Source organism: Pyrgilauda ruficollis, unplaced genomic scaffold (assembly GCF_017590135.1).
Source record: "Pyrgilauda ruficollis isolate IOZ18807 unplaced genomic scaffold, ASM1759013v1 scaffold43, whole genome shotgun sequence".
Taxonomy (NCBI): Eukaryota; Metazoa; Chordata; class Aves; order Passeriformes; family Passeridae; genus Pyrgilauda; species Pyrgilauda ruficollis.
This window is the reverse complement of record NW_024525823.1, coordinates 8,015,247-8,042,691: the sequence shown is the minus strand read 5'-3', so window position 1 is coordinate 8,042,691 and position 27,445 is coordinate 8,015,247. Positions and strand designations below refer to the sequence as shown.

General features: G+C 37.0%; 1 protein-coding gene across 1 annotated transcript in view; it reads left to right on the top strand.

The window, feature by feature from the left end:
• Positions 1 to 27,445, top strand: part of WASF1 (WASP family member 1) — an 86,570-nt gene that overhangs the window by 51,502 nt on the left and 7,623 nt on the right. Inside the window, exons 2-4 of the mRNA XM_041478077.1 lie at positions 6,504 to 6,664; positions 17,472 to 17,606; positions 26,675 to 26,828. Of these exons, the coding sequence (XP_041334011.1) occupies positions 6,532 to 6,664; positions 17,472 to 17,606; positions 26,675 to 26,828 (422 nt within the window). The 5' untranslated portion in view covers positions 6,504 to 6,531. The remainder of the gene's footprint in view (positions 1 to 6,503; positions 6,665 to 17,471; positions 17,607 to 26,674; positions 26,829 to 27,445) is intronic.

Genomic DNA, 27,445 nt, shown 5'->3' with positions numbered 1-27,445 from the left:
GCACTGTTGTCCATACTGAGAACTCTGCTGACACTGCCATCCCCACAGCCATCTCAGTGACAGTGGATATTTAAGATTTTCTTGAAAAACTAATTTATCATAGATAAAGCTCTTAAAAGTCAGCACACAAATTATTAATCTCTCAATTTCTTTCGACCCATAGCTTGCCAAAATTGCCTTCACTTTGATGATACTAATTCATGGTAGTCACAAGCTACACAGGGCTTAAAATACAGCTTTTTCTTTTCCAGTGTAAAAAAATTATTGCCCTTTTTTTCATTTGTTTAGCTGAATAAATATCAAACTTTTAAATTTTGACAAGAAAGTAGATGTGGCAGTAGTTTGTGTCTGCGATCAAATCCAAATTGATTTTCAAATATTTTTTTGTGTGCTTTAAAGATGGGTGTGCAGGTGTTTGTGCAGGTGTGCATACAGGCCTGGGGAGAGACTGTAGTCTTATGATACACATCTGAGAGAAAATTGGCTGGATGGTAGCTGAAAACTAATTTTTTGACACTGTAATTATGCCTTAGAGATTAAGTTGTACTCAAGTCCTACCTGTATTTGTGACTGTGCTCTCTTTTCTGCTTATCTGAAAAGAGAAAACACATCTGTGACAGATGTGTTGAGAACAGCTTGTTCTATAGGAGCAAAATACTAATTGCCCCAGACAATTAATACAATACAGAAGTCAGTCAATATTAAATACAGAATAAATATTGCATATTAATTTTAAATATATTTTATATGAAGTAAATTGGTTTTCGCAATCTGTTAATTACTGTCTTGCTAATAAAATGCTTTCCTATACAGTGTTATTGAGCTAGAGCCTTCAGTGACCCATTGACATATTAATCTATCCCCAAATAATCTTCTCATCAGTTCAGCAACAGAATATTTAGAGAATGTTTTGGGAGATTGTTGTTGCTATTACTTGGGGAACAGAATTTTTCATATTTGTGACTACAAAGGAAATATTAAATATTTTAGTGGTGACTCTGTGGCTTCATAAAAAAAAGAAATTATCAACTTCTATTCTATGCCCTTTATAGGCATTGCTCCTTAGGTTCACCAAACTCTTGTGAGTAGAGGCAGGACTCGAGGAAACAGCATGAAACAGGGGAGGTTTAGATTGGGTGTCAGGAAAAGGTTCTTCACCCAGAGCATGGCTGGACACAGGAACGGGCTCCCCAGGGAAGTGGTCACAGCACCAAGCCTGTCTGATTTCAAGTGTTTGGACAACACTCTCAGGCACAAGGTGTGATTCTTGGAGTGTCCTGTGCAGGGCCAGGAGTTGGACTTGATGATCATGATGGATTTCTTCCAGCTCAGGATATTCTATGATTCTATAAATGTGTAACAACTTTTTTAAATAGACAGTCTTGTATAGGAGGTCTTAAGATACAAATGATTATTTTTATGCTTGTTCTTAAACAGCAGTGATGTCATCACATTCCAGTAATATATTCCACACTTATTTTCTTTCACATGTTTTTTTAGTTGCAATAAAGTCTTTTCCTAGTTAGTTGAAGTTAGAAAAAATTTTTGAAAGTGAGTTGCAGAAGACTGAGATTTGATGGAAATAGTCCAAGGAGAAGGCTTTCCATTCTGTGACATGGCTCACAAACAGAAAGGATTTCAAAACTGTAATTTTAACACATTTCTGTTGAATTGCCAATTTAAGATGTCAGTTGTCATCTTGTCAGATCTGAGATGTATCCTTTAAGGGATGTTAATTGCCTTTAGAATTTTAAAATTGTTATGTTGACTCAGCAGTAGGTGGTTGTGGCCTACTTTGTTGAAGGACACCACACTGTAGGTGTCTGTTTCTTCTTAAACTTGTACCTGATCTTGATCTTGCAGTGAGAGCTGCAGAAAAACAAGGAACACAAATTCTTTGCACATTTGCCTTTCATGTTAGAGGAGTGCATTATAAGAACTTCATCTTTGGATTTTCTGCAACTGGTAGATTTATGATGTCTTGTAATACAGTTAAAAGAAAACTTGCCAGGAGAATTAGCTTGTTTTTTTAACTTATGCAATTCTGATTTTATCAGATTTGTTAACACATTGAAGGTTTTTTTATTAACTTGTGTATGGTGTAGATGCAGTTAGCACGTGATTATGTAAGCAAATATAAAAATATTATATGTTCTATTAGTGTTTCCTAGGGTGGGTGGGGGAAGTGTTAAATTGATTGTTGCATTTGAAACTGTGGTCTGTTCTGCCAGCAGCTGGAACGTGATCAATTAATTGGGGCACATGAAAGGCATTGCTGTTTCACATTGTTAAAGGAAAATTACAAGTAATATTGTAATACTGAGGTCCAAAGATATACTCTAGAAATGGCTGGAAATAAATTTGACTCCATCAAAGCAAGGGCATTCAGTGCTGAATTATTAGCATATTATTGAAAAAAGAATGGATTGATATCTTTCACTAATGCTAAGAAAATAATGACATTTTTAGTAAGGATGAAATGTAACCTAATGAGAAGTAAACTCATTAATAAAAACCATGTCATCATGGAATTTCATGAGTCATCTGAAAATGAAACTGAAGTGTAATTTAAGTTCACTTTCCCCACCTTATTGTTGTGCTTTCATTCCTACTTGTCTTCCTGTACTCGTTAGAAAACCTGAATCGTTACTGTGACCACTGACGTCTCAGATTTTTCACAAGCTTCTAGTAAGTCACGTAACATTTCTCCACACATCTTGCAATTCTGAAATATTTCTCCAGGAGGGTGATAAGGGAAAGTGGTACCTTGTTTCCTCCCCCAGTGCCTTCTCTGAGCACCTGGAGCCGGGGACACTGTCCTGCTCGGAGCCAGGGGCTGTGGGCATCGGGCAGGTATCCTGAGAGCAGGTTTCTGAGCTGCTGCCAGCAGGGCTTGGGAGCTGTGAGACAGAGAAGTCTCACTCACCCCCTAAGACCCCTAATAGCTGAAGAGGACTGTGCAACACGTTCAATAACTTGTTTTTTGATAAAAAGTGTGGTCAAATCTCGTTAAGTCTGTTCTTCAGAAAACATTTTAATTAGTTGTCTTTATTGCTGTTGTTCTGCTAGTTTTTGAGAAATAGGAACTAATTGAAAAGCGACTTGAGCATTTTACCTAATTCCTGAAAAACCACATATGAAAGCATAGTAGCTTAACAAAAACATTAGGCATAACTGTTATGTACACAAAGTTGTATTCTGTACTCACACTCCAAGCATATGTGAGGGGGATGAGTTTGTGCCAGCCATTGTGCAACTGAAGTAGCAAAGGGTTTTGCAAAGAAGATTAGAGTTGGCTTCTCAAGTGGATTCAGAGTGCTTCAAAGGGTGTATAGGAAGTGGGGCAGAAGAGTTTTCAATAGTGGCTCTCCAAAAGACATCGGCATCTCTTTGTGAAGAGGAGTTTCATTTTAAGATCACTATGGAGTAAAGTACTTCCAGTTAACTGAGAGCAAACTTGTGCCACTTCACTTCAGAAGGGCTGCCTCCAACGATTTGCATGGAATTGCAGGGAAGAGGAGGTTTGAGGATTGCCTTGCCTTCCTGAGTTCTGAGCTGGGAAGCAGAGGAGCTGAGGGGAGGGAGCCCTGTGTGACAGGAGAGCTGGAAACCTCTGAGGAGGTGTCATGTAACCTCTCAGCCGAGGGATCCTCTGAGGCACTGACAAGCTGCTTCTCTCTTCTGCCTGGCTGGGATTATGAACACTTTCCAGGGCTTACTTGGGAGTGACATGGTAACAGGATTTCATGATCTGGGAATGAATTTTTCCTTTGCTGCCTCAGTGGTTCGGATAATGCATGGTTTGGGAGCTGGGGTCGGGGGGAAGAGTGCGGGAGGAGGATGTGTGCATTTTTTTTTTTTGCATTTTGCCTAAAGGATATAAAAGATTGTAACAATGCCTCTTTTTTTTCCTCTTTCACAGCTCTAGAGCTATATAATAAACACAGTGATTTCAGATTTTTTCAGCTTTCTTGTTATGAACTACTTTAGGAAACATATCTTTTATAGGAGTGAAGAAATTGTGTGAGCACAGTGAAGTTCCATTTGCTGTTGCACACCTGTTACTCCCTGTGTTGGGATCACTAGTTACAATTGGGAAGGAATCATCAAGACCTTCTAGTGGTTGCAACAAACTGCAAAGAATATGAGGTCCGTAGGGGACAAATTACCAGCAGGTACTTTTGTTGTATAGAGCATCCTGTGGCAATTCGTTTCAGAATTTATTCAACATTGTGTGAAATGCCTTTTCCTTTGTTTTAAGCATGATTAAGTGGTATTTTCCTGATTAAGTGGTATTTTCCTTTGTTGCCTCCCTTGTTTTGTTTCTGTTGGAATCTGGTAAATATCCTTTCTTTAGGCTTTGCACAGTTTTCAAATGTAAATGTTTAGGAATTAGGAATAATTTTGAAGGTGCCAGTTATATCTTCTGTTGTTTGTTTCCCTTCCAAATTTATTCCTCTTTGAAAACTACGCCTTTTAGCATACTTACTGCTCCTACTGCTACCTTTTCTTGTTATACTATGAGTTTGTGTAGGACAGTCACATCAGCATTATTCAGATATTAGAAAATGTTGAAAGTGTGAAATTTTTCTGTGAAAATGTTTATTTACATGTTTGGACCATCTTTAAAAGACTTGTCTACTTGGTATTTATGCAACACTGTCATTAAAGCAGTAATCAAGAAAGGGCTCAACTTTGGAATTAATATTTAATTGCTTTTTGTAGAACATTGCTCACATATCATTTATTGTGTTTCTTTGACAGGGACAGAACTGTTCCTTTATTTTCTGTTGGGGAACCATGATAACGAACCTGTAGTTAAGTGTTCATGAACACTTTTTCATTGCTTCTGAGACAGCATTCAGATTTGCACTTTTTATTTTATTTGGTTTGTGTGTAAAGTTCAGCTTTTCAGGACTTAGAAAGTTTTGGGATATGTCTAGAAAATAAAAGGAAATAAAAAGCATAGAGTATTTTGATTGTTCTGTCAAGAAAATGAGGGTGGTAGACATGATGTTAAAATGCAATGAATGAGATGCAATTGGATCCTGGAAACACAGAGCTGTTTCTCAGGTGCACTTGAGGATCCCACCCAGGTCCCTCAGCTATGAGCCCTGGCTTCAGTGAAAGAATATACTCCCAGGAAACCAGGCAAGGAGAAATCTAAGCAGTCTGTGAGGTGAAAGTGCTCCTTTACAGTCACCTTTGCGTCTTCTAATTCACTGTGCCATTCTAGGTCAGCAAAATTTCAGCTCTATCTTATCCTGTTATGCAAAAAAACCCTCTCAGTTTTGACCAAGTAAGGATAACAGTGGCTAAATATATACTGTAGGGAAAGTGCATTCTGTGGCTCAACACAAAGCCCTGGCTGCATCTTGAGAACATTTTGGGGTAAAACTTCTAAGCAGAGAACAGATGAAACAGGTAAGCTGGATGGTTGAGGAGCTGCATATGGGTTGTGTTGGGGAAAACCTGTTTTCCTTCGGTCTGGAGAAAGTGTAATCTCTTCTGCAGTGGGAAGGGAGAATAAGTTACACCAACACTAAATGTATCCATTCTCTGCATATCAAGTGGGAGTCTTGTCAGAGTGTTACATGACAAATGGAAAAATACAGAATTTTAGGGAATCAGCTTTTTGTGAAGAAGAATTTTAGTAAACGGGTCTTAATAAGCAGCACTAATAAGATGAGGGATGTAACTTGCCCTCTGGGAAACTCCTTCCAGTCAGTGTCACGGGTGCAGAAAATTACCAGCCTGGGATTCACAGCCTGAGACAATTCTTATGCTGTCTGTAGAGCTACTAAAGATTCTTGCTGTATTTACCATTTGGATTTGAAACTTGTGAAGGGGTAGGATTTCTGAGTCCTGGAGGGTATTGCTCTACAAGTCTACTGTGGAGACTTTCATATTTGGAAGATGCATTGTTAGCTGAATTAATTGTCAGAAGCGGTGCAGGAGGAAGGGCAACATCTTCTCTTTTCCTGCCTTGACTGTGTATGATTTAGGAGTGATGTTCAGATTAGAAGGGTGACTCCTGCTGGTAGCATGACACAATGAATGAATCATACCTACCTTTCGACTATAGTAGATGACAGCTAGTTCAACTTTGACCTCATAACAAAAGGACTTTTTGTTGGACTTTGCTTGCACTGAATAAGGAAGTAGTCCATCAAGAACACAATCTTTCTCTAATGGTTTTGGACTGCGGAGATTTTCCTGTATTTTTTAGGGGGGTGGGGGGTTTAGGAAAAAACAAAAACCATAAAGAATTATTTGTCACTTCAGTGGAATCTGAATCAGGTAAAGATTTAAAGAGAGAGAATGAAATAATCTTTCTTTGGGAAAAGAAGAAAATATTTAGGTACTTACAGAACAAGGAATTCTATCAGTACTATGGAGCTATTTTTGTCTGTTAGGATTAGTCAATTTAACTTCAGACTTAACCTGAATTTAAAATATTTACAATTAGAGTTATAACAGTACTGTGTCTGTTTTCTTTGCAGGTTTGCTGGTCCTCTGATACATTTCAGAATGCCGCTGGTAAAAAGGAATATAGACCCCAGGCACTTGTGCCACACAGCTCTGCCCCGAGGTATCAAGAATGAGTTGGAATGTGTCACCAATATTTCCTTGGCAAATATAATCAGGCAACTGAGTAGCCTAAGTAAGTACATTGTCTTAATAGCTGTATTCAGAACTAATATATTTTACAGTCACAGTGTTTGAAGTACGAACAACTTTTCAGTTTCTCAGTAGAAAATTGTCACTGGGTGTGGAATGTAGTGCTTTTGTGGGTGGTGTCTAGCATGGATGTCTGTGAAGGAAAATTAGGACCTTTTCTAGCAGCACATCTTAAAACGCTTCATCCATATATTTCTGTTACCAGAGGAATATGACAAGAAAAGATAGCTGGTAATTAATGAAGTCAGTAATTGCTAACCTTAGAGCAATTCTTGAGTAGGGAATATGACTTAGTGAGAAATATATCACTGGTTGCTTAATTCTCTCCACTTAAACCCTTGGTCATGTTTTGGTCATTCATGAAAAAAGAGGAGTTACATTTTGAAATATACCCAGAAGTGAAATTATTATATGGTATTTAAAATAGTTATAGATTTTTCTTCCTTCTTCTCCCTCTGTCAACAATGGTACCCTTGGTGCACTTGAGAGGAGTGAATATTTCTTGAGCTGGGAAACTCTGAAGGAGCTTTGCTGAAAAGGCTGATATCTGGCTTGTTTTTTCTTTAAGTTACAGCAACTTAATAAGTTGTTAGATGAACCAGCATGATCACATTTTGAATTTCCAATACTACAAGTGACATTATATATTATATAATACCACTAGGACATTACTAAAACTACCAACACATTAAATATTTAAATGTGCATGTATATACATCTAAAATGGGAAAAGTCTTTCAGCTCCATAATTTTCTTAGAGTCACAGGTGATGTAGCCTAATTTGTTGATTACATTGATTTAATTTTTTGTTTGATGATACCCTGTACAGTGTCTGTTGTGGCAGCCTTTCAAAGCTGTTAGGTGGAAGACTTAATTGAGGAGACTGAATTATGGAATTGAGACAGGAATGCTTACAGCACACAAATATGAGCATTATTAATATAGCTGCAGCAACAAAGGAAGATAACTATTTGAATACTTTTCAGTGAACCAGGAGCATATCATATCAGGATGCAGTATATCTGTGGATACATCCAGATCACCATCTGTGGATTTGCTTCATTCTGCCAAAAGCCCTTCCCAAACTAGTTGCTCATGTACTAGCATCCCCTTCCAAGTCATTTATTAATGTTGTATTAGTTTATTTTAGTTTGCTTATTTTAAAAATCCTTACTTGATTATAAGCTTCATCTGAGGAATTTGCTTTTGTAGGTGGCATGCCACATATATATTTGGCATTTTCATTTGGAAGTATTACTTAACCCTAAAAAACCCAGCAGTAACTTCTAACTCAACAACATGGTCTAGGATTCACCTATTGAGATTCAGCTGCCTTGCTATGTTATCTTGGCATACAGATCTTATATCTGATGTTGTATGTGCTGCTGCTTGTGAGGAGGTCAGGGTGAAGCAACACTAGAACAGAAAGAACTCAATTAAGGAAGAAAAAAAGAAATTAAGAATATCTATTGAATGCTTGCACATTTATTACATGGTTTGCCTAACATAGCACAGAGAAACACTTGCAAGGGAATGTAACCATAACTATGTGTAACTCCTCTTTGTAAAAGCAGCGTGGTTCTTCCCTGAAACATGTATTAATGTGTTTATACCAAGTTTTTATCTGATGCTGTGTGTGTTTTCAACAAAAACAAAAACCCAAACTTTTTTCCTACAATTGAAATGGAACACGTTTTGCAAACTAGTCCTTATTTCTCAGCAGTGCTAAAGACGCTTCTTTAAAAATGGGGATCATGTTACAAAGGTTTGGGTACTTGTGAAAGTATTTTGTTCCAGAATTCTTTTAGCTTTTCTGCCTATTTATGCTAGGAGCAATACGAATTCTAAAATATTCAGGAGTTCTGGAATAGAAATGTTGTGTCTTATGCTTAAACGCAAATAACCAGTCTTCACTTGGTGTGTCACTGTTAGGGGTGTACAGCAAGGTCTGCTGACATGCAGATAAATTTTAGGAGTTGCCTGTGAGTCACAGCCAGCAGGCATGGTTTTGCAGCAGTCCCCTGGCAACCAGCTTCTCTGCAGTCCTTCCCTTTTTGTTTTCCATGGATAATGTGTATGTTTGAGAATCAGCCTTGAAGTTGTAGATAAAATGAGCTTTACTCTGAGGGTGGAAACTGAAAGCTCTGGTAGGGTTTCATTTCCTTTAAACTAAAGCTGCTTTTGCTGGTAAAGTTATGCAAAGTTAAATGAGTGGTCTTTGACCTGATTAACAATCAGTCATCTCTGCCTCTAAAAGACTTTTCATTTACTTACCCTCAAATAGAGGATCAATCTTCTGCCATTATGGTTATGATTCTCAAGACCAGGCAGTCTTAACCTTTCTTCTGACATGATATGGGGAGAGAGTGCTGTCCTGGAATTGGAGCCACCAGTACTCTAAACAATACCAAAAGTCACTACTGAGAAAAAGTAAGCATAGAGTTTTGTCATGTAAGTCATTGGATCTCCATTTTTGGAGATATTAACAACTCAACTGGATTAGTCAAGCAGCTGGATCTAATTGGATCTGCTTTGCACAGGACTAGATGACTTTTGGAGGTCTTTTAACCTGAACAGGATTGTGTTTCTCTGATCTTGGATACTACATTTAAATAGGATGTACAAGCAGAAACAATACCTATGAAATGACAGGAATTCTGTTTTCCTGTGTTTCAGTATAAAATTTAAAGAGCTTTACATCACTATATCAGTAATAATTACCATGTGTGTCTATAAAAATTATCAAACCTTTCATAGCTTATTTGATGTGCTGCTTCTAATTGTTCAGTTTGAGAAATTTTTTGACCTTTAAAAGAAGTAGAGATCAAAGGACGAAATATTTATTATTTCTGCTTTGAGTGATAGTCCTTGCCTTTATCCCTGAAGCATGAAAACATGTCAGTCTGTCATGATACAACATACAAAATTGCCAGTAGGTAATTTTTTCCCCCATCTATTCCCAGTCTTCTCTTACTTCATAAAAGGATCTGTTTTCTGACAGCTTTTCTTAGAACTGTGGCAGAACAGAAACTCTCTGGACAGCAACAGCTGTCTTAGTTTCCTAGCCATTCTTCTCTGTATTTCTTTCTTTCTAACAGTATCTGCTTTGAGGAAGTGCTTACCTCATGTTTGCAGCAATATTGCACATACATTAGTACTCTCTGTACGTCGCTGTATGTCAGGCCATAACATTCCCGCATACGTGAAACACAACTGATGGCATTGTGCAGCTGTGCCATTGTTGGAAGGCAGATAAATAGTTCTCTTGTGTGCATGTAGCCTCCTCATTTTGTTCACAGCTATTGACCAATCTTGTTTTTCCTTTTATTCAGCTGTTCCATGGAAACAGAATCTCAGTACCACATAAGAAACCTAACTGATGGGGTTTGTTCTCAGCCCCAGTCTCTGACACCTCCATCGAGGGAGGAGAACATTTCTCTTTTTGAATATGTGCCTTTAATGAATATTTGTATTGCAGGCATTCAGACTAGGCCTTTTATTCAATCATAGCAAGATGTCATTCCTCATTTTTTCATTTACCTCTGCATAACCAAAGAGAATGCTGCATAATTCTGCTGGAGTGCCTTATATGTTAGTGAAAACAATTTTCACTTAACACTGAAGCTTTTGTAGCCTTTTCCCTCTTTCTATCTTTTCTGTGTCGTGTATAGATTTTTAATGTGTTTGTCTAATTCTTTCTTTTCCTTGCCCCTTATTTGTTAGTTTTCAGGAGTGAAAGCCTGACTTTGGAGCAAATAATTTCTCCCCCTTATTTTTTCTTCTCAGAGGTGCTTAAGTTTTCTTTCTTATTTTTTGTTTACCATGCCTTCCCCAAAAGTGTTCATTTTGTGAGAGACACTTTTCTCTTATATTGTGAGAAGCACTTTTTCAGCTCAGGAAAACCTTCAGTTTGTCATGACTTAAGGCATTAACATTCGGTAAGTGGAAATATTTCTCCAGAAATACCTAGCTGCAAGGTGTTGGGACTGCAACTAATTTTTGGAACCAGGCCCCTTGAGCTCAAAGACCAGGCTCTCAGTTCACCCTGAGTGAGCAACATCTTCAGCACATGGTAAGGTTCCTGCATGCTGCATGATTGCAAGTAAATCTGTGCAGATCTGCAGCTAGAGCTTCAGTCAGTATTCCAGAACTCCTATGTTGCATCTTGCCCTGCCCATCCTGCTCCTTCTCGGTGTGTTCAGGAAGACATTCATTGTGAATTTTCTTCATTAGTCACTCCTTTTTATTCATTATTGCTACAATTGCCAGGGAACACAAGAGTTCTTGTGCACAAGGGGGTAAGGAAACTGATGCACTTGAAAACTAAAGGCTAACTCAGCTTGAGAGAGCCCCAACCTCTCAAAATCTCCATCTGATTTCTTGATGTTGTCTTTGCAATGTGGCAATGCTGTTTTGTGTCCATCCCAAATGGCAATGAGAGGATGAGTGAGGGGTCAGTAAAGCTTCATTGGAAGCAACTGTGTTAGCAGAAAAAAGTCCCACCTGTCATTGATTCTTTGCCTACATAAAGCAGTGAATTCGGGTTATGTTAGAAATGAAAGAAAGAGCAAGACTTCTCTGTGAAATGATCATTAGCACTGCTACTTTTCACATAAGTTCAGCTCTCAGCAGTCTCTTTCACAGATTTCTGAATACTTAATGGTAATCTCAGGTATTTTACTTATAATGTCCTCAGTGGGTGGCAACAAATGGTATCTCAGACTTCCATGGCTGAAGGTTTTTGACTTCTTCTTTTTGGATGTCAACAAGAAGCATCAGACCTGCTCTGGATAAGACCTTTAACAAAGTTTATTTGATACTTTTGATGACCTGGTCAGGTTGTCTGGTAAACATCTGGTTTAATTTTCCTGGCTAAAGGAATCAAGTTGTCTCCTCAGTACTCTGATACTCCTACTATAATGCTTGTGGACTGCCCTCACGTTTTCATAATGAAGGTTCCTAATTAGCATCAGTGTTATGTATTTAGTATGTCATTTTGCAGAGCTTGCTCAGCCATAACCAATGAAGTTTCCAAGGCTCTACCAAGGTTCTTAACTCCAAGTTCAGTCTCCTAGCTTTTAGTCTGTTTCCTAATCACTTAGCTGTGCGATTGAAATGATCCTGATGAGAAATAAGTTCAGACTTTCAAACTCAGATACATCTCATTTTTCTCAAAAAAGTAAATTACGTAGTGAAGATCTGAAGTTGAATCAACAGGCTATGGATATGTTAAATTCTATGTCAGCAATAATGAAGGAGGAAGTGTATTAATAGACTTAGAATATCTTTCCTGTTTTGCTGTATTAAGGAACCTTGGTTATATATTGTGAGTGGTTTATGTGGTAACTAATTATCCTGAGAGAATATTTTCTAACAAATACACTATATTGTGTAGAAAGGAACTATTCAGTAGTGAATAATGTAATTTTGCATAGTATAAGTATATTAGGAAGGGATTGGGCAGTGGGACCTGACAGGTTTTACAGCTACTCTTGTTCTGTACCTTTATTTTTTAGAAAATGTAGTGACAGAAATATTGTATAGTGTGTGAGCAGGAACAAAATAATAGAAATCAAGGAATGATAGTGTATAGGTGGGTAGCAGACTAAATTCTAAGCTTGTTCTTTCAGATGTTTTACCAATTTATACAAATTTTTTTAAATTGACAAATTTATATTTTAAGGCTAATATTATATTGGGTTTTGCATAATTCAATGTATCAATATATTTACTATTTTAATATCAAATAGCATTTTAGTGACATAACTTTATTATACTTTGTACTTAATAATGTCACCACATATTTAATGTATTATGTATTTTTATAATTTAGTTCAATGATAAATGTGTTGGGTTAGATTTTAGGTTTGTAAATGTTAAAATATGCAAATACACACAGACACCACTAGCCCCAGAAGTCTGACAGATCACTTAAGGCTAAGTTAATTAAGATCAATACTTTTGGCAAGATTGAGCAATGGTCTTATTTTGAATGTCCTGCTTGCTGCATCTTGCACTGGCCTGAGTTTTAGCAGTCGTCCTGTTGAATTTCACAGAAAGATGCTGGTTTATGGCACTGAGCACAGTGTGTAGTGGGTGTGTTTATCCAGGTAGCCACATCAAATTCAGACCATGTTTCACAAAGGCTGCCAATGCCATAACTGATCTGCAGGGTGCTGCTTCAGCCTGGGGTGCAGTTGAAGGGTTTGGAACTCTTTTTCTTTAACAATGCAGAAGGATAGTAAAGAAATTACTTCTTCCACAAGTCCTGGTTCAGGACTCATGTCCCACTTGTTGTCTGAGAGGCTGTAACTAAATCTGTCAGTAACTGATCTAGTGTTGCAAAATGATTAATTTAAATGGCCTTTCCTTAGGGTTTGCCAACAGATACAGCATTGAGAATGCCAGAGTTCAGGTGGATTGAAGGATTGGAGGTTTGAGAGGACTGCTAGTGCACGCCCTGATCCTTGGTGTGGTTCTAAGAATTTGAACAACACAGTAATAAAGTCTTTGAAGACATTTATTTGTCAAGCTGTATTTAATTAGACTGAAATACTGTCCAGAACCTGCTGTGGACATTGTGGTTGACTTCAGTTCATCTGTTACGTGCCCTGTCCCCTAGAACAAGATAAAAACCCCATTTCTTTTACCTTAGTATGTTTTCATTTTAGTGTGTTGGATAATTAGCAATTACTCATTTGTGGATAAAAGCCAAGGAGGTTGAACAAATGGTTAAGAAATTATGGGGGGGGGGGAATTAGTAGATAAAACAAATTAGAAGGAACATTTGGTGAAAGCAAAGCACTGTAAAACTGATCAGTATTGTTTTGACATTTTATAAGCCATTGTACACTTATTGCCATGGTAATGAATGGAAATGGAGTGGGTGATACAGATTTTGGTGGTTTTAATTAAAAAAAAAATATTAAGAAGGCAGTAAGCAGTATAATTTTTACTCTACTTTCAGTTAGTAGCTACTAGCTACTGTTCTGTTTTCAGCTCATAGGTCTGTTTTAAAAGTCAGAAAAATAATTGTTCAAAAACCCATCAAAGTACATGCATGTTATTGGGGGGAGGAAGGACAGAACTTTGTTTCCAAGACATTTTATTTGTCTGTCACAAAAAAGGATATTGGCTGATACCAGAGAGAGCTGCATTCCTGTATCCCTTTCTTACTGAAGGTTTAATTGTGATCAGAGTCCTTAGATACATGAGGAAAAGTTATGAAAAGAATAATCAGGTGAATAATAAATTCCTTAATTAAAACTGAATAATAATGTATCCTCTTATTTAAATTTTTTTAAGTGCTCTGTTAATAAAAATAAATGCCAAGCAGGTTTTGCAAATACAGTAAAATAAGTCTTTTTCACAGACATTGAATTAATTTAATTGCAGAAGTTTATATTGTCATTTAATTTAGTAGGCAAAAAAGACCACTGATCTTTCTGATCTGGTATTATGTATCCAACTGTGAGCAGGATCCTAAGGTGCTAATATTATAATTGTCACGGGGAACTGTAATTCTCTTTATTGTGCTGTGTGAAACAAGAGTAGAGTTTTTCAGCAGGCCCATAATATTGTAAATTTTCTGAAGTGTTAATGATACTTTAGAATATTCATTGTGTATGCTGGAATTAATTTTGCATTCTCATTCTTCTGACATATTATCTAAAAATTCTGTGGAATGAGTTCAGCTTTGTTTACTAGAGTGCTTTTTTCTCACACTTTCTTTTCCTTATTTGAGTTTGTGACACTTTGTTCAGTATTATCACCTGTAATTGTGTCCTTTGTAATCCATTCAAAACTGAAGATAGACTCCTGTAGAGTACACAGAGATGGCAAGACAAATGCTGGGTTATGTGTGTTAGGTACGTATTTATGCATTCACATACAGTATTCTTTGGAATGGCAGTTGTACACTTCACAAAAAGCAAACATTTTGCTTTGCTAGAGGAAGCATTTGGTTAAATATACCTCTGGCTAAATAAAGAGACCACCAACACACAGGTAGGTGGAGACATCATGGTTGGCATACCACTTCAAACACGACAGGTTGTTTTCAATGCATTTCCCATTTGAGGGTTAGTGTTCATAAGCATGGGCAAATTGTTCCTTGCAGTATGTTTGTGGCTGTATGCAATGTAATGAAAAGATTTCCAAGACAGATTATTTTCAATTGGAGCTCGTTAATGAGGTAGATGAATTTTAAGCATGATGAAATGATACAGATAAAAATTTAGCCTCAAAATACACCTATAAAAGGGAAGTTACTGGATTTTAAAACCCAGCTCCTAAATTAATTTTCAATTCTACACATGAAATTTTATATTTTATTTTAATTTTAGCTTGTATGTCTCTGAATGTTATGTGAGTTATCTAATTAAAATTAATATTTCTGAACATATTATCTGAAATGCATTAAATTTTTAGTATCTGTGTATTAAAACTTCAACAGTCTTGTTCTTAGTGGATCACATTTTTAGAGTAATTTCCCTTGCTTCAGGTACAGGTTAAAGAACATAAACTTTTCAGAGTTTCAAGACACGTATTAGAAGGTCTTAGGTGAGTTGCCAGCTGAGAAGACTTTTACTAACTTTCCATCTATATTTTTCTGTGGACTTGTGCTGTGAGACAAAGGTTCTCAGAGTGGGAGTGCCTTTGATCTGCTTCTCATTGTGGCTATTAGCAGTTGCTCCAAGAATGAGAGCAAGACAGCATGTAGGATATTCCTGCTAATATCCCTGCTTCCAGCATTTTTCAGCCTGGAAGCCTCTCCAGCCAGCTGAGGTTTGTCTGTGTTTTCTAATAATCAGTGTGTTTCTTTTTCATGACTTTGTATCATTGGCAAACTTAGATCTCGTTTTTTTTTCAAGTAATTTACACATATCTTAATTAACATGGATCCCAGCATAGAAATTTAGTAAAACTCACCTTTCTCGACTGTGAAGACTGGTGATTTACTCCTATGCCCTGTTTTCTACCTTTTGAGGAATTATTTATCTGTGCCACTTCTTTTGTATGCCCCATCTGTTAGGTTTTCCCCAAAGCGTTTGATTAGGGACTTTCTAAACTCTCTTGGAAATCTCAGTAGATCATAGCTCTCTATGTGCTTCTAAACCACTCAGAATTTCTCTTTACAAAAGCTGTGCTGTCTCTTCTGTCATGAGTCATTCAGATGTCTGCTAATTCAGTTCTTCATAATGATCTATACTAATTTGTATGGATGTCAGGCTTACGGGTCTGTAGCTCTCAGGCTCCCAAGATGTTCCATGAAAAAAAATTTGAACCTTGTTGTTGTGTATTTCAATGTGTATAAGTACAATTATTCCTAGTATTTGCTGGTCAGTATGTTCCTTTAATTTTGTAATTCTTGTGTAGTCCCTTCAGTTTCTTTGAGCTTCCCACAATGAGTTCTGGCACCAGGTTCCCTTTGGTGGACACCAGTGGAAGGTGTTACATTAGCTTGTCCACAGGGCTCTTGCCTTCTCTGTATTCCTTCGTATTTTCATTGCCAGTCTGCTCTGCAGACTCCCTGGCAGGCTTTCTTATTCCTCATGTCTTTGAAGGAATATTTATTGTTAGTTTGCTAGCTGTTCCTCTTCTATTTTCTTCTTCTGTACATTTCTTCTGATATCATCTTTTATATTCCATTGTGTACAGTGATGCTGGTTTTCTATTGCTGTTACCAAAGTCTTAATAAATGGTATGTGCTGGCCTTGTGCTTACTACACAGCATCTTAAAGTAGTTTCCACAGTACCTGTAGGGATTTAATTTTTGTTCTTTTGATGTGTTTATATAAAAATGTCCTCATTTTTATGTATACTTCCAGATGTATTGCTCACCAAAGGCAGAATTTCCACAGCTATCCTTTTCTTTTATACCTGTCAGAACTTGAGTGCAAAGCAGGTAGTTAGAAATTTGTGAGATTTATACTTCCAAAACCAACATAAGTGCACAAACAATACATGAATTACATATGCACAGTATCATAGAAAGTTTTGAAAGCTATCACATTGTATTTCAGAAGTGTGGCTACACATTCTGCTGTGTAGTCTGGTGGGATTTTTCCAGTGACATTGGCAGACTTCTCAGATGGAGTCTTGAGAGCATTAGAAGCAGTATGGGGAGTACTCTGTAGAAAAGAAACTCATTACTGATCCTTTTCTCATAGTATTTGAATCTCCTGCTCTTTTTTTGCTAAAAATATGATGTCCATTGATGTGAACAAAGGAGATTTTTTTTGTTGTTTGAAGTTTTTTTTACAACTTCAGTGTAAATGGGTCAGTTACTAGAATTTTGATCCTTCAAGGTAGGATTATTTTAGTGTGTATTTTTAAATAGGCTGGTTCTAATTTACCTAGATATGAATATCTGATCTTCCATTTTTTGTAAAGCTCTCTGTACAGCAGGAGTGGAAGCAGTGCTTCATTTTGAGATCAGCGTTGAGGTAAATTTAAAGATTCGTTATCGCTCAGACAGGAGCAACATCAGATGCTAGAAGTTGTCCTTTTAGAAATATCCAAGAAACTGCAGTCTAGTGCCATGCATATCAGCATAGTTAAATCATTTTATGGCAGCTGTAATGTATTAAATAATTTCATTTCTGATAAATAAGTTGCATAGTAAGTATTTAACTTCTGTTTGCTTTTCTAAAGGAATCTTAATGGGCTCAGTAAGTACAAGTTGTTACAATGACACTTGTGCATCTTAGAATTACTTAATTAAAACAGTAAGAAATCATTTGCCTGTCTTGTGGTATGCTTAAATAATTTTTTTTCCCATGTTTCAGGTAAATATGCTGAAGATATATTTGGTGAACTTTTCAATGAAGCACACAGTTTCTCATTTAGAGTCAACTCCTTACAAGAGCGTGTAGATCGCTTGTCTGTCAGTGTTACACAACTCGATCCAAAGGAAGAGGAATGTAAGTTACCTCCTGCAGGGAGGATTTCTTATTTTGTCACTCAGTACTGAAGGGTGAAATGGAAAGAATAGTTTAATACTTTAAATCATATTTATAAGAACACACAGCAAATCATCATAAGAAAGGTCCAGTTCCATTTCTGCTACAGGTTTTTTTTATAGCCTTGAGCAGCTTTCTGAGCTCAGCGTTTTCATGGTTACTGAATGATACTAAGGAATTTACAAAAAAATGGCTACAGGAGTATCTGTCTCCTCAGTAGTGTTACATATTTGGAATATTAATAATATTATGTAATATTATGTGAATGCTTGGAGATTTTTTTAAACCTTTCTATTAATTCTCATAGAATGTAAGCATTTGTCCAGGTAGGGTTTTTGCATTTAACTTGTACCATCTTACTTTCTGAATGACATTATAGTTGTATGGCTTCATTTATTACTGCTGCATAACTTCTTGGACTCTTTCTAAATAACTTTAAGTATTGTAAATATTGGTTAGCACTGAGAAAACAAGCACTCTCAGAAATCATCAGCTCTTGCATATAAGATAGAATTTGTAAGGAATTTTAAAGGATGCCTAGGCTTTGTTTGGCCACCTAATGCATAAATGCTGTGAAGCTTTTTTGCCTTCTTCGATATCTGCTGGTCACAGGTCAACTGTGAAAAATCTTGTAACCCCAAAAAATGTAGGGTGTTCTAAACTATGTGGTTAAGACCTAGAAAGTAGAGGAATATCCCATCATGAAAAATAACTTCAGATTGCTTGTGGGATCCAATTTTAAGCTATAGAATGCTGTTTCATCTTTGAATGTCTACATATAATAATTGTGTATTATTACATTGTGTGATTACAATTGTGTATACAGAAATAATGAAGTGAGAGTAGTCTTCAGGTTGTCTTTGGTTATAGATGTCAGAATTGCACTAGTAGCAAAATAAAGCAAAGAGACGTTTTGGTTCTGTATTTCACATGACATTAATTTTAGAACAGGTTTTGAAAGACAGCTGCTCACAGCTAGTAGCAGATTTTCCACAAAATCATGACTTGCCTAGGGGAATTCTTACATAAATGGGATTTTCCAAATCTCTTGATAACTGAGCACAAATCACCCCTGTACACCTCTTTTTCCAGTTGTTGTGGTTTAACCTGGCAGGTTAACACCACACATCCACTTGCTCACCCCTGCTCCACAGTGGGAGGAGGGTGATAATCAGGGGGAAAAATAAATGAAATTTGTGGGTTGAAATAGTGACATTTTAATAGGACAGAAAAGGAAGGGAAAACATCAATAATAATATTAGAATATACAGAACAAGTGACGCACAATGCAGTTGCTCACCACCTGCTGACTGATGATGCCCAGCCAGTTCCTGAGCAGCAGCCCAGCCCCCAGACACCTTTCCCCTGGGTTTATGTGCTGAGAATGACACCATGTGGTATGGAAGGTCTCTTTGGCCAGTTTGGGTCAGCTGTTGTGGCTGGGTCTCCCCCCAGCTCCTTGTGCCCCCCCATCCTGCTCGCTGGTAGGTTGGAGTTAGAAGCTGAAGAGTCCTTGACCACTGCTCAGCAACAACTAAAGCATCAGTGTGTTATCAGCATTATTCTCATCCTAAATCCCAAACACAGCACCATACCAGATACTAGGAAAAAATGAAATCTCCTGCCCAAACCAGGGCATTTTTGCTATGATTGGATAATGATAAAAAACCCTTTCCATGTATGATAATAAATTGTCAGCAGTTGTAATCTTGTAAAAACTGTAACACTCTGGAGTGTTAATGGCATTTCAGCATTTATTCTTGAGAGCCTAGTTTTGGTTTAAATCAGAGGGCAGTGTATGTTGTTATAGCATATCTAATATGTTAATCATTCACATTTCCATAGAATGGAGAGACCATATTAGGCCATTGAGTTGAAGCATCCAGGAATATTACACAATAGCAAGAAAATTGTATTATGCTATGTAAAAGGCCTTTTAGAAGTTTGGCTCTACATTTCAGGACCAAAAATCTGTAACTATTTGATGTTAGAAAATTGCTAGAAGTAGTTTTAAATAGTGTGTAGTCCCCAGTGCACCATCCCATCACATTTTCACAGAACTGTGCATGCTGTAGTGTTTGCTAAACCATATAGCCAAAGAAAGGTACAGACTGCAGTTAAGGAAACGGAATAGGTCTAACAGTGAAGTCCAGCATGGCTCAGGGTGATTTGTACCTGATCTCACACCACAGAGTATAACAGTGACTGCTTGTACTTCAGAGGAGCACTTGCAGTCCTCAGTGTCAGGAGCTATTAAATTACTGTTTTTATTAACCTAAGAATATCCAGTCCCTGAGCGGCAGCCAGTGCTCCTTATTCACAAACATCTGCCTGGAATGAGTCACCAAATGAGGACAAAGGAGATGAGGAGACATTTGATATTCTATTTCCTTAAAAGTTAGGGATCAGGAAACTTTTTTTCCTTCAGTATACTGTTTTGGGCTTGACTTTAGAAATCCATCACAAGTAATTTAGGTTTAGTCCTAGTGTGGACTAGAATAGCTGAGGGATGTTAATGCATGAAGGGGAGGGAAGGGGGGGAATATTTGAATTTACCTTTTTTTAACTCCCTGTGCAAGAATTAAGCAACTTTCAGTACTTCTACTCAGCTAACAGCATGAGTAAAATGGGATATACTTGTGAAATGAGTCTCATCTGCTCTTTGCCAGGAGGCAGTAATAGGAGATTTAATGGGTTCCTTTGGGCCCATGCTATTACACAAGAGAAAGAAATTAAGATTCATTTAAAGCTAAGTGGCATGAACAAAAACAGCCCAAGTCAGATTCACTAAACGAGATGCAGATATTTGGCAAGATGTTTCTGGCAGAGTCAGAGTGATAAAAAGCTCTGAATTTGTTTGAACAGTCTGTGTGTTTTCTCATTTTGAATTATTACAGCATCTCTGTGAAAGAATAAAACCAAGGTTAAGATTGTATCTTTAGGAGTCTAACTCCTCATGCACAATTTTTCTGTCATAGAAGAATTGCTATCAACTTGGTTTGCTTTGAATTATTACACTGTTTTCAAATTCTTGATTTCTCAGTATTATTAATTTCATATTTTAATAAATTTTTAAAAATACTTTATTATTTTCATATACATTTGGGGTTTCCCCTCAGAACATACCAAACTTGTATGCAGACAAAAAGAAATCCTCTACTTTCCATCAGTAAACTCAGCTTTATTTCAATTGTATGGGAAACAAACCCATATGTATCCAAGAGTAATATTTGGGGTCCTTTTTGGACTGAGAAAACACATTCGTGCTACAAAGCTGAACTAAGGTCAACAGCTTCACTAGCCCTGCAGTATAAGGTGTCCTCATAGGTGAGAAAATAAATCCTGAGTGTAGTTTCTTTGCAACCATTTTTCATTTCAGTATTTACTTTATAGGTAACATTTCTAACTCTGTCTATATATATGCAAGTTGCATCAGTAAAATAATATTTCTCTTAATTGATCAAATTTTCATTAATTTAATTGTGCCTTTTAAGTGTGAAGTACTGCTGAAAGTGAAAAATAACACAGTTGTAGAAATCTGACAATTTTGAAAAGAATATTAATTTTAACAATTATGTGGTTCTTTTTTGAGATGATGATACATGGTAGAGCCCTGATGTATAGTGTCATGAGGTATTGGAAAATAGTTTTGTATCCCTCAGAAATAAATAATATCAGGGCAGAAAGAAAATTCATAAATTCAGAATTTATCAGACTATTTTGGTATTAATTTAGTGCTTCTTTCATTGTGAGCTACCTAATTCTATTTAAACCTCAAACCAGAGAGGATTTTAATCTCAAAGGCAGTGTATCAAATTCTTGATTTCCACAGCATATTTGTTACAACTGTGACAAGCAACTTAAATAAACCTAATGGCAGAAGTGCTGTGGGTGAGTAGCCTGGCACATTTCAGGAAAGGAATCGAATAGTGTTGTGAATTGTGTTCCACTAGGCTTCTGCCTTTGAATACATGTGTTAGTTGTTTTTCTAAACATTCTATAAATATTGCCCTGTCATTAAAACAATAGTAGTTGGGAAGTTTGGCTGGACCAATGCCAAAAACAGATTTGTTGTTTTGCTATGGGGAAAGAAAGGTAGCATTTGGTGGGGAGAAAACTAAAAAGCTTGACAGATAATTGTGGTCTGTATACTCCTGGAACTGGGAGACTTGGTCAACTTTAAAGTCTGGATACTCAGCCCATTGTGAGACTTAGGAGGAAAGGGTAGTAAGCCCCAGTTTAAGGGGCAGCTCACTGTCTTTAGCCTCTGAAAAAGATTTTGCTGAGTATAAATGTAATCAAAATTAAGAACAGGTAGCACATGAACATTGGGTCAAGATCTCCACATGTACTCTGTTAAGTGGAGAGTAACACTATTGTGAATTTATTCATTAGAAATCTTACCCTCCAAGGCAGATAAAGACTCTTGGATTATATAGCAGGTCTCTTTTCCTTGCACATCGCTACTTAAAGAAAGTTGGATTTGACTGTGTCTCCCTCTCAAGATTCTGAGCAGGTGGGCTGGGCTTCAACTGCTCTCCATGTTCCTTCTCCAATTTTCTTGGGCCCTTGATGAAATCTGTGGGTTATTTAGGAAGTAAATCAGTTTTAAATTACTGTGTCCAAGGACTGATAGATCCATAGTAGGACCATGATAGTGCATGTTTTGTGTATAAAAAGAGGAATGTGGACAAAATACCACTTGCTAAACAGTGTGGTGGTTTTGTTGAGACTTACCAGCAGATTCAGTGCTTGATGCCCATGGATAATTCACATCTTAATCGGGCTTGCTTGTTCTACGTGCTGCATTTGAAGCAGCTTGTGAGTCCTCCTCAAATGATTGCTCTAACATTTACATCTTCTTTTTGTTTACCTGTAGTAGTTAAGCGACATACTTTCTCTATCCAAAGAGTTCTTGAGCTGTTTTGGAATTTTTTTAACAGTGTTTCAGAAAATTTCTATTTCTTGTGCAGGGGACAAGCCCAAGAGTGATGTCTGATCTACAGAAATAACCTCTCTTTAGCAACTATCAAACCCACAGTCAGAGTATTCTGATGGCAGAGAAACCTAATATGTGTGCATTCTGGTCATTGTTTAAATGGATAATCATTAAAAATATAAAATAAATAAGGTAGAAATCAGACTTTGAGATTGCAGTATCTTTAGGAACTGAATCACACAAATCTTTACCTTAGGAGAATTTTCAACAGCACCACTCCTTACCAATTAATTCTCTTTAATGGGAAATTTACAAATAAGTTATTTGTTTGAGAATGTCGTTAGTTCCTCTTTGCGCTTTTCAAATTGCTGGGTAAGATTTTGGACAGAGAAAGGGAATTGTATAGGGCAACCAAGTCCCTTGATTTGGATGAAATTACCCCTAGTAATTTAGTTCTGCAGGGAGTCACAGCTGTGATATTCAGGAGTTTATGGTCTTGAAAGCTGCCAGGATGAAATTCTGCAAAATGTATTAAGAGAACAAGTTTCTAAGAGGAATATATATGATTTCTTTATTAACTCTCTTTAGGAGAATGCTTTTTTTGACCTAGAATCTAATCATAAATTGTGTAGTTGAGGGACTGTAAAATAATAAAAATAAATCTAGTAACTGTTTTTTCTTTTGGTGAAGTAAAATGTAGTATTTAATGTATTTGAAAAGTTAAAGGTAGCTACTTTCTGTCAGCGCTCTAGTGAGCTCTATACCTGACTTATACTACAAGATGGGGATTGAAGTTTAATGAGATGCTTGCCAAGAGATAAAACATTATTTAGTATGCACGTTACAGATGTGCTTTTATTTAATTTTTACTTTACCCCAAAAGAAACACAGTTATTGTATCTCATCAGAGTGCAATTTAAATACCCTTCTCCTCCACCCCCACAGTGTGTTGTTGATTATAAGTAAAAATGGACTGGCATCTCTTTTTCAAAACCAAGTGTACAAAAGGCTGACAGTTTAGCTTTCTGACAGACAATTTTTGCTTATGTGGAAAATATTGTTGTGCACAGAGGGTTAGATTGGCTGATATAATATGTCTTTTCATACAATCCAAACAACAGACACAATAAAGACAAACAGGCATTTGTTTAGACTGTTGAATGAATCTTCAAATTAAATTGTGAATATCTCAACATTTAAGGAAATCATTTAAGACCCCTTTTTTTGTTAATTGCAGTGAATACAAGCGGTGTAGTAGGTGGACTTTCAGAAAAATATATCCTTATCAAATTTAGGATCTTGGGCTGTACAAAAAGTTCTGGTGCTAGTTAAGAATTAAGCAACTGGAAGCACAAATTTATCAGCATCAAGTCAAATGCCTGCAGCTTTTCCAGCTCCTCCTTCAGCTGCACATCTCTGCTCCCACCTGAATTCATGCATGCAGTTTGCCTGCCCAGCCCCCTTGCAGTGCCAGTGTGTCAATCACTGAGCCGGGTGGCCGTGGCACCAGCCAGCTTTTCACCCCGCTGAGGCTGTAAACCACGCAGGGCTTTTGTCTCTCTGCCAGCTGGCAGGCCAAACAAGTGGCTTTGTAAGCCAGACCGTGCACGGCCCAGGATTACGCTGGGTGTGCGACGTGGGATTTACCTGATCCCTCTGTGTAGGCAAGTTATATCCATGGCAGGATTCTCCCTGTGCTGCGTGCCACGTCCTTCTGCTTCCTGAGTAATGCTGTCCTAATGTGGTCTGCTAGTTGGAATAATGGTGTGCTTTTCAGGGAATGCCTGTTACATGCTGCTTGAAATTCTACAGTATGTTTTTTCCATGAAGCCTTCTGCTGTGTATCTTAGGTTTAAAGAGAAAATTATTATGCTTATTGTTGGGGATTGATTGACTGATTATCCTCTGGTGTGTTATACCCCTCCGTGTGTGTACAAAATGTAGAGTTTTAAGCAAGGAAAGGGACATTATGAATCAGACTGGCTGCACTTGCTCATTGAAGAGATGGAATGCTAATAAGGAGTTTGTAGAACAGTGTTAATAATATGGTATCACTTACTCTGTGAACATTTTAATATTAAACCAAAGTACTGTATTTATTTATTAGAATAAATTGATGAAGTTCATTGTCTTCAGAATGTACACAGGTTCAAAGAGAAGTATACTAAGTTTTACTTTTGTTGGAAATGTCTCCAATATATGACATACAGTTAGAAATCTTGCAGGATTGCCAAGCAACTCTGAGCAAGTACCTTTGGTGTTATTTGTATAACCAACAACTCAAAGGAAAAGCAGCTGAAGTATAAAAAGATCTAAGACTTAAATTTTTAGATGAGGCAAACCTCAGTTATTCTAACTGAACTTTTGCCAGCTGATAACAACCTGTACTTCATGACAGGTACAAAATATATAGGGTTAGTTATGACTGCAAAAATACCTACAGAAACTGAGACTCCTAGATGACATTCAGATATTATAATACTTCTTTCACGCACTTAAAAAGGCTTCTGAGCAGCTAATTAAAGCTATTAAAAAGAATAAAAGACACTGTGATGAATTAGAACCTAAGGGTAAAAAGGAGGAAACTTCTCCAGGAATACACAACCTTGCCAAGCGTAATAAACTTCAAAAGCCAAGCTGAAAATCAAATAAATCCCATCTTTAGCCTCACAAAGGATGTTGCCAATTTGCTTAGGTAAGAAGACAGAACATTCCAGGAACTGCAAGCCTTCTGGAAAAAACCCTGCTTTCTGCCCTTTTGTGATCACACAGTAGAAATCCAGCTTGGTGTATGTACATATGTATGTGTACACTTGTATGTGTTACAGGAGCTCGAGTGAAAAAGCAGTTTTCAGCTTAAACAGGTTTTTCTCTAAACCGTTGCCAAAGGCCCTAGTGATGGCGGGGCAGGGGTAAAGTTGTCCTCTCATCTTGCATAAAGGGACATTACTACCAACCTGTTTCTATAAAATAAATATAATTATTTATAGATAAAATGTATGTGCTGAAAGTACTCTTTGCTACTATGTCAGAAAACTGTTTTCAGCGTTGTTTGTGATTTTAAAAAAAGACCCCAAGCTAATTAAAAGATCTGCTGCTTTATCTAATGGAAGTCTCATGCAGGTTGCACAGGTAGCTTTGAGACACACCTGGGCTTCACAGGTGTGGTAACTGAAGAGCAGAGAGGGAGAGAAATATGAGACTAAATAGCTATACTGTTTCCAGAATTAAAAGTGCAAAGCTTATCAGTTATGGTCACTTTTCCATTAATCTTTATCTAAATTTTAATGAAATAGAAAAAACTCTTTTGAAATCGAGAAAGATATGTAGGCTTTACCAGGAGTGGGTAAAAATAGTTGAAATCCCTGTTTAATGTGTTGTGTTCATGTAGTATTGTTTTCCTGTGGATCTTACATAAAGGTAATTGATTATTCCTAACGACTGTGCTAAAAGTCGGGGTGGCTCTGAATTAGACAGAGAAGGCTCATGTTGATTAAACAGATTAAAAAGCATTTGACTATTTTCATGTGTTGGAACATAGAATCACCTCCCATTAAAGCCCATTGATCTCAGTAGCATAAGCTTAAGTGATTTGCTGGTTTGGCATCTCAGTGGGCCCTCAGTGGACCTGCTGCCTACATGCAAGGAATGCAAAGTTTGGCTTGCTGATGCCATAAAGATAAAATCTAAACCTCAAGATAGAAAGCAGTTTTTAGTAGCAAAAGGATTGTGAAATGGAGTTGGTAAACGTTATTAGGTACTTCTGAACTACCGACTGATATTTTACAGCTACAGTATGCAATTTGTTGAACTACTTAGGAGAGACAGAGTTCTGATATCTATTTAGGTGAGAAAAATTTCCTGTGAAGCTAAATAGAGGATAATGTGCTAGAACATTACAGCCAGGTTTGTCACAGAGTCTGACAATATCTTGCCATGGCGATAGTGTTAGATGAATCTGTATTTGCTGTAAAAGGCCCAACATGCAAGCAGTACTGTTTTATATTTTAACCAATATTAGGCAATTCCAGATTAATGCAAACAAAATTTTTCTGGTGGGATTTTTTTAAATGGCAATATCCCCTTTCAGTGTCACTGCAGGACATTACAATGAGAAAAGCTTTCCGGAGTTCCACGATTCAAGACCAGCAGCTGTTTGACCGCAAAACTCTGCCAATTCCTTTGCAAGAAACTTACGACATTTGTGAACAGCCTCCTCCACTTAACATTCTCACCCCTTACAGGTTAGTACAACAAAATTAATCAAAAAATATTTCTAGCTTATTTTATGTAAAAGAGAGGACATATCCAGGCACCTTGCTCACATGGAGTAGCACTTGAGTATATTTTATACTTGACTAGAAAACTGGGAAGCTGCTGGAGGAATGAAAGCAGCAGAAGACATTATAAGCATTGAAACTTTACTCCATTTTACTCAAATCTTATCTCCGTGTGACATGGTAGGAAAAAGTAGTTTTAAAATTCTGTATTTATTAAACCATATAATGTACTTGAATGTGAAGTGAAGAAATTAAACAGGTGTGTAGAAAGCAGGATGTTCAATGGAAATGAATATTGTTTGCTGTCCCAGAGTTTGAATCAGTAGCTGAACAGAAGCAGCCACACAGTGGGAGTTCTATGATCTTCTCTTTTTTTTTTTTTTTTTTTTTTTTGTGTTAAAGTTATCTTTCTAAAATTAGGACCTTGAATGCCAAGAAAAATAGTAAAAAGTGTTGGTGCAGGAGGTCAATGATCATCTCTTTTGTGCTCCTCAGTAAAACATTTCAGGGTCTGAGATACTATATATTCCTTAATAAGCCCTTGCTTTGTCTTAATGTTTGGATTCATGTCTTGTCAAATA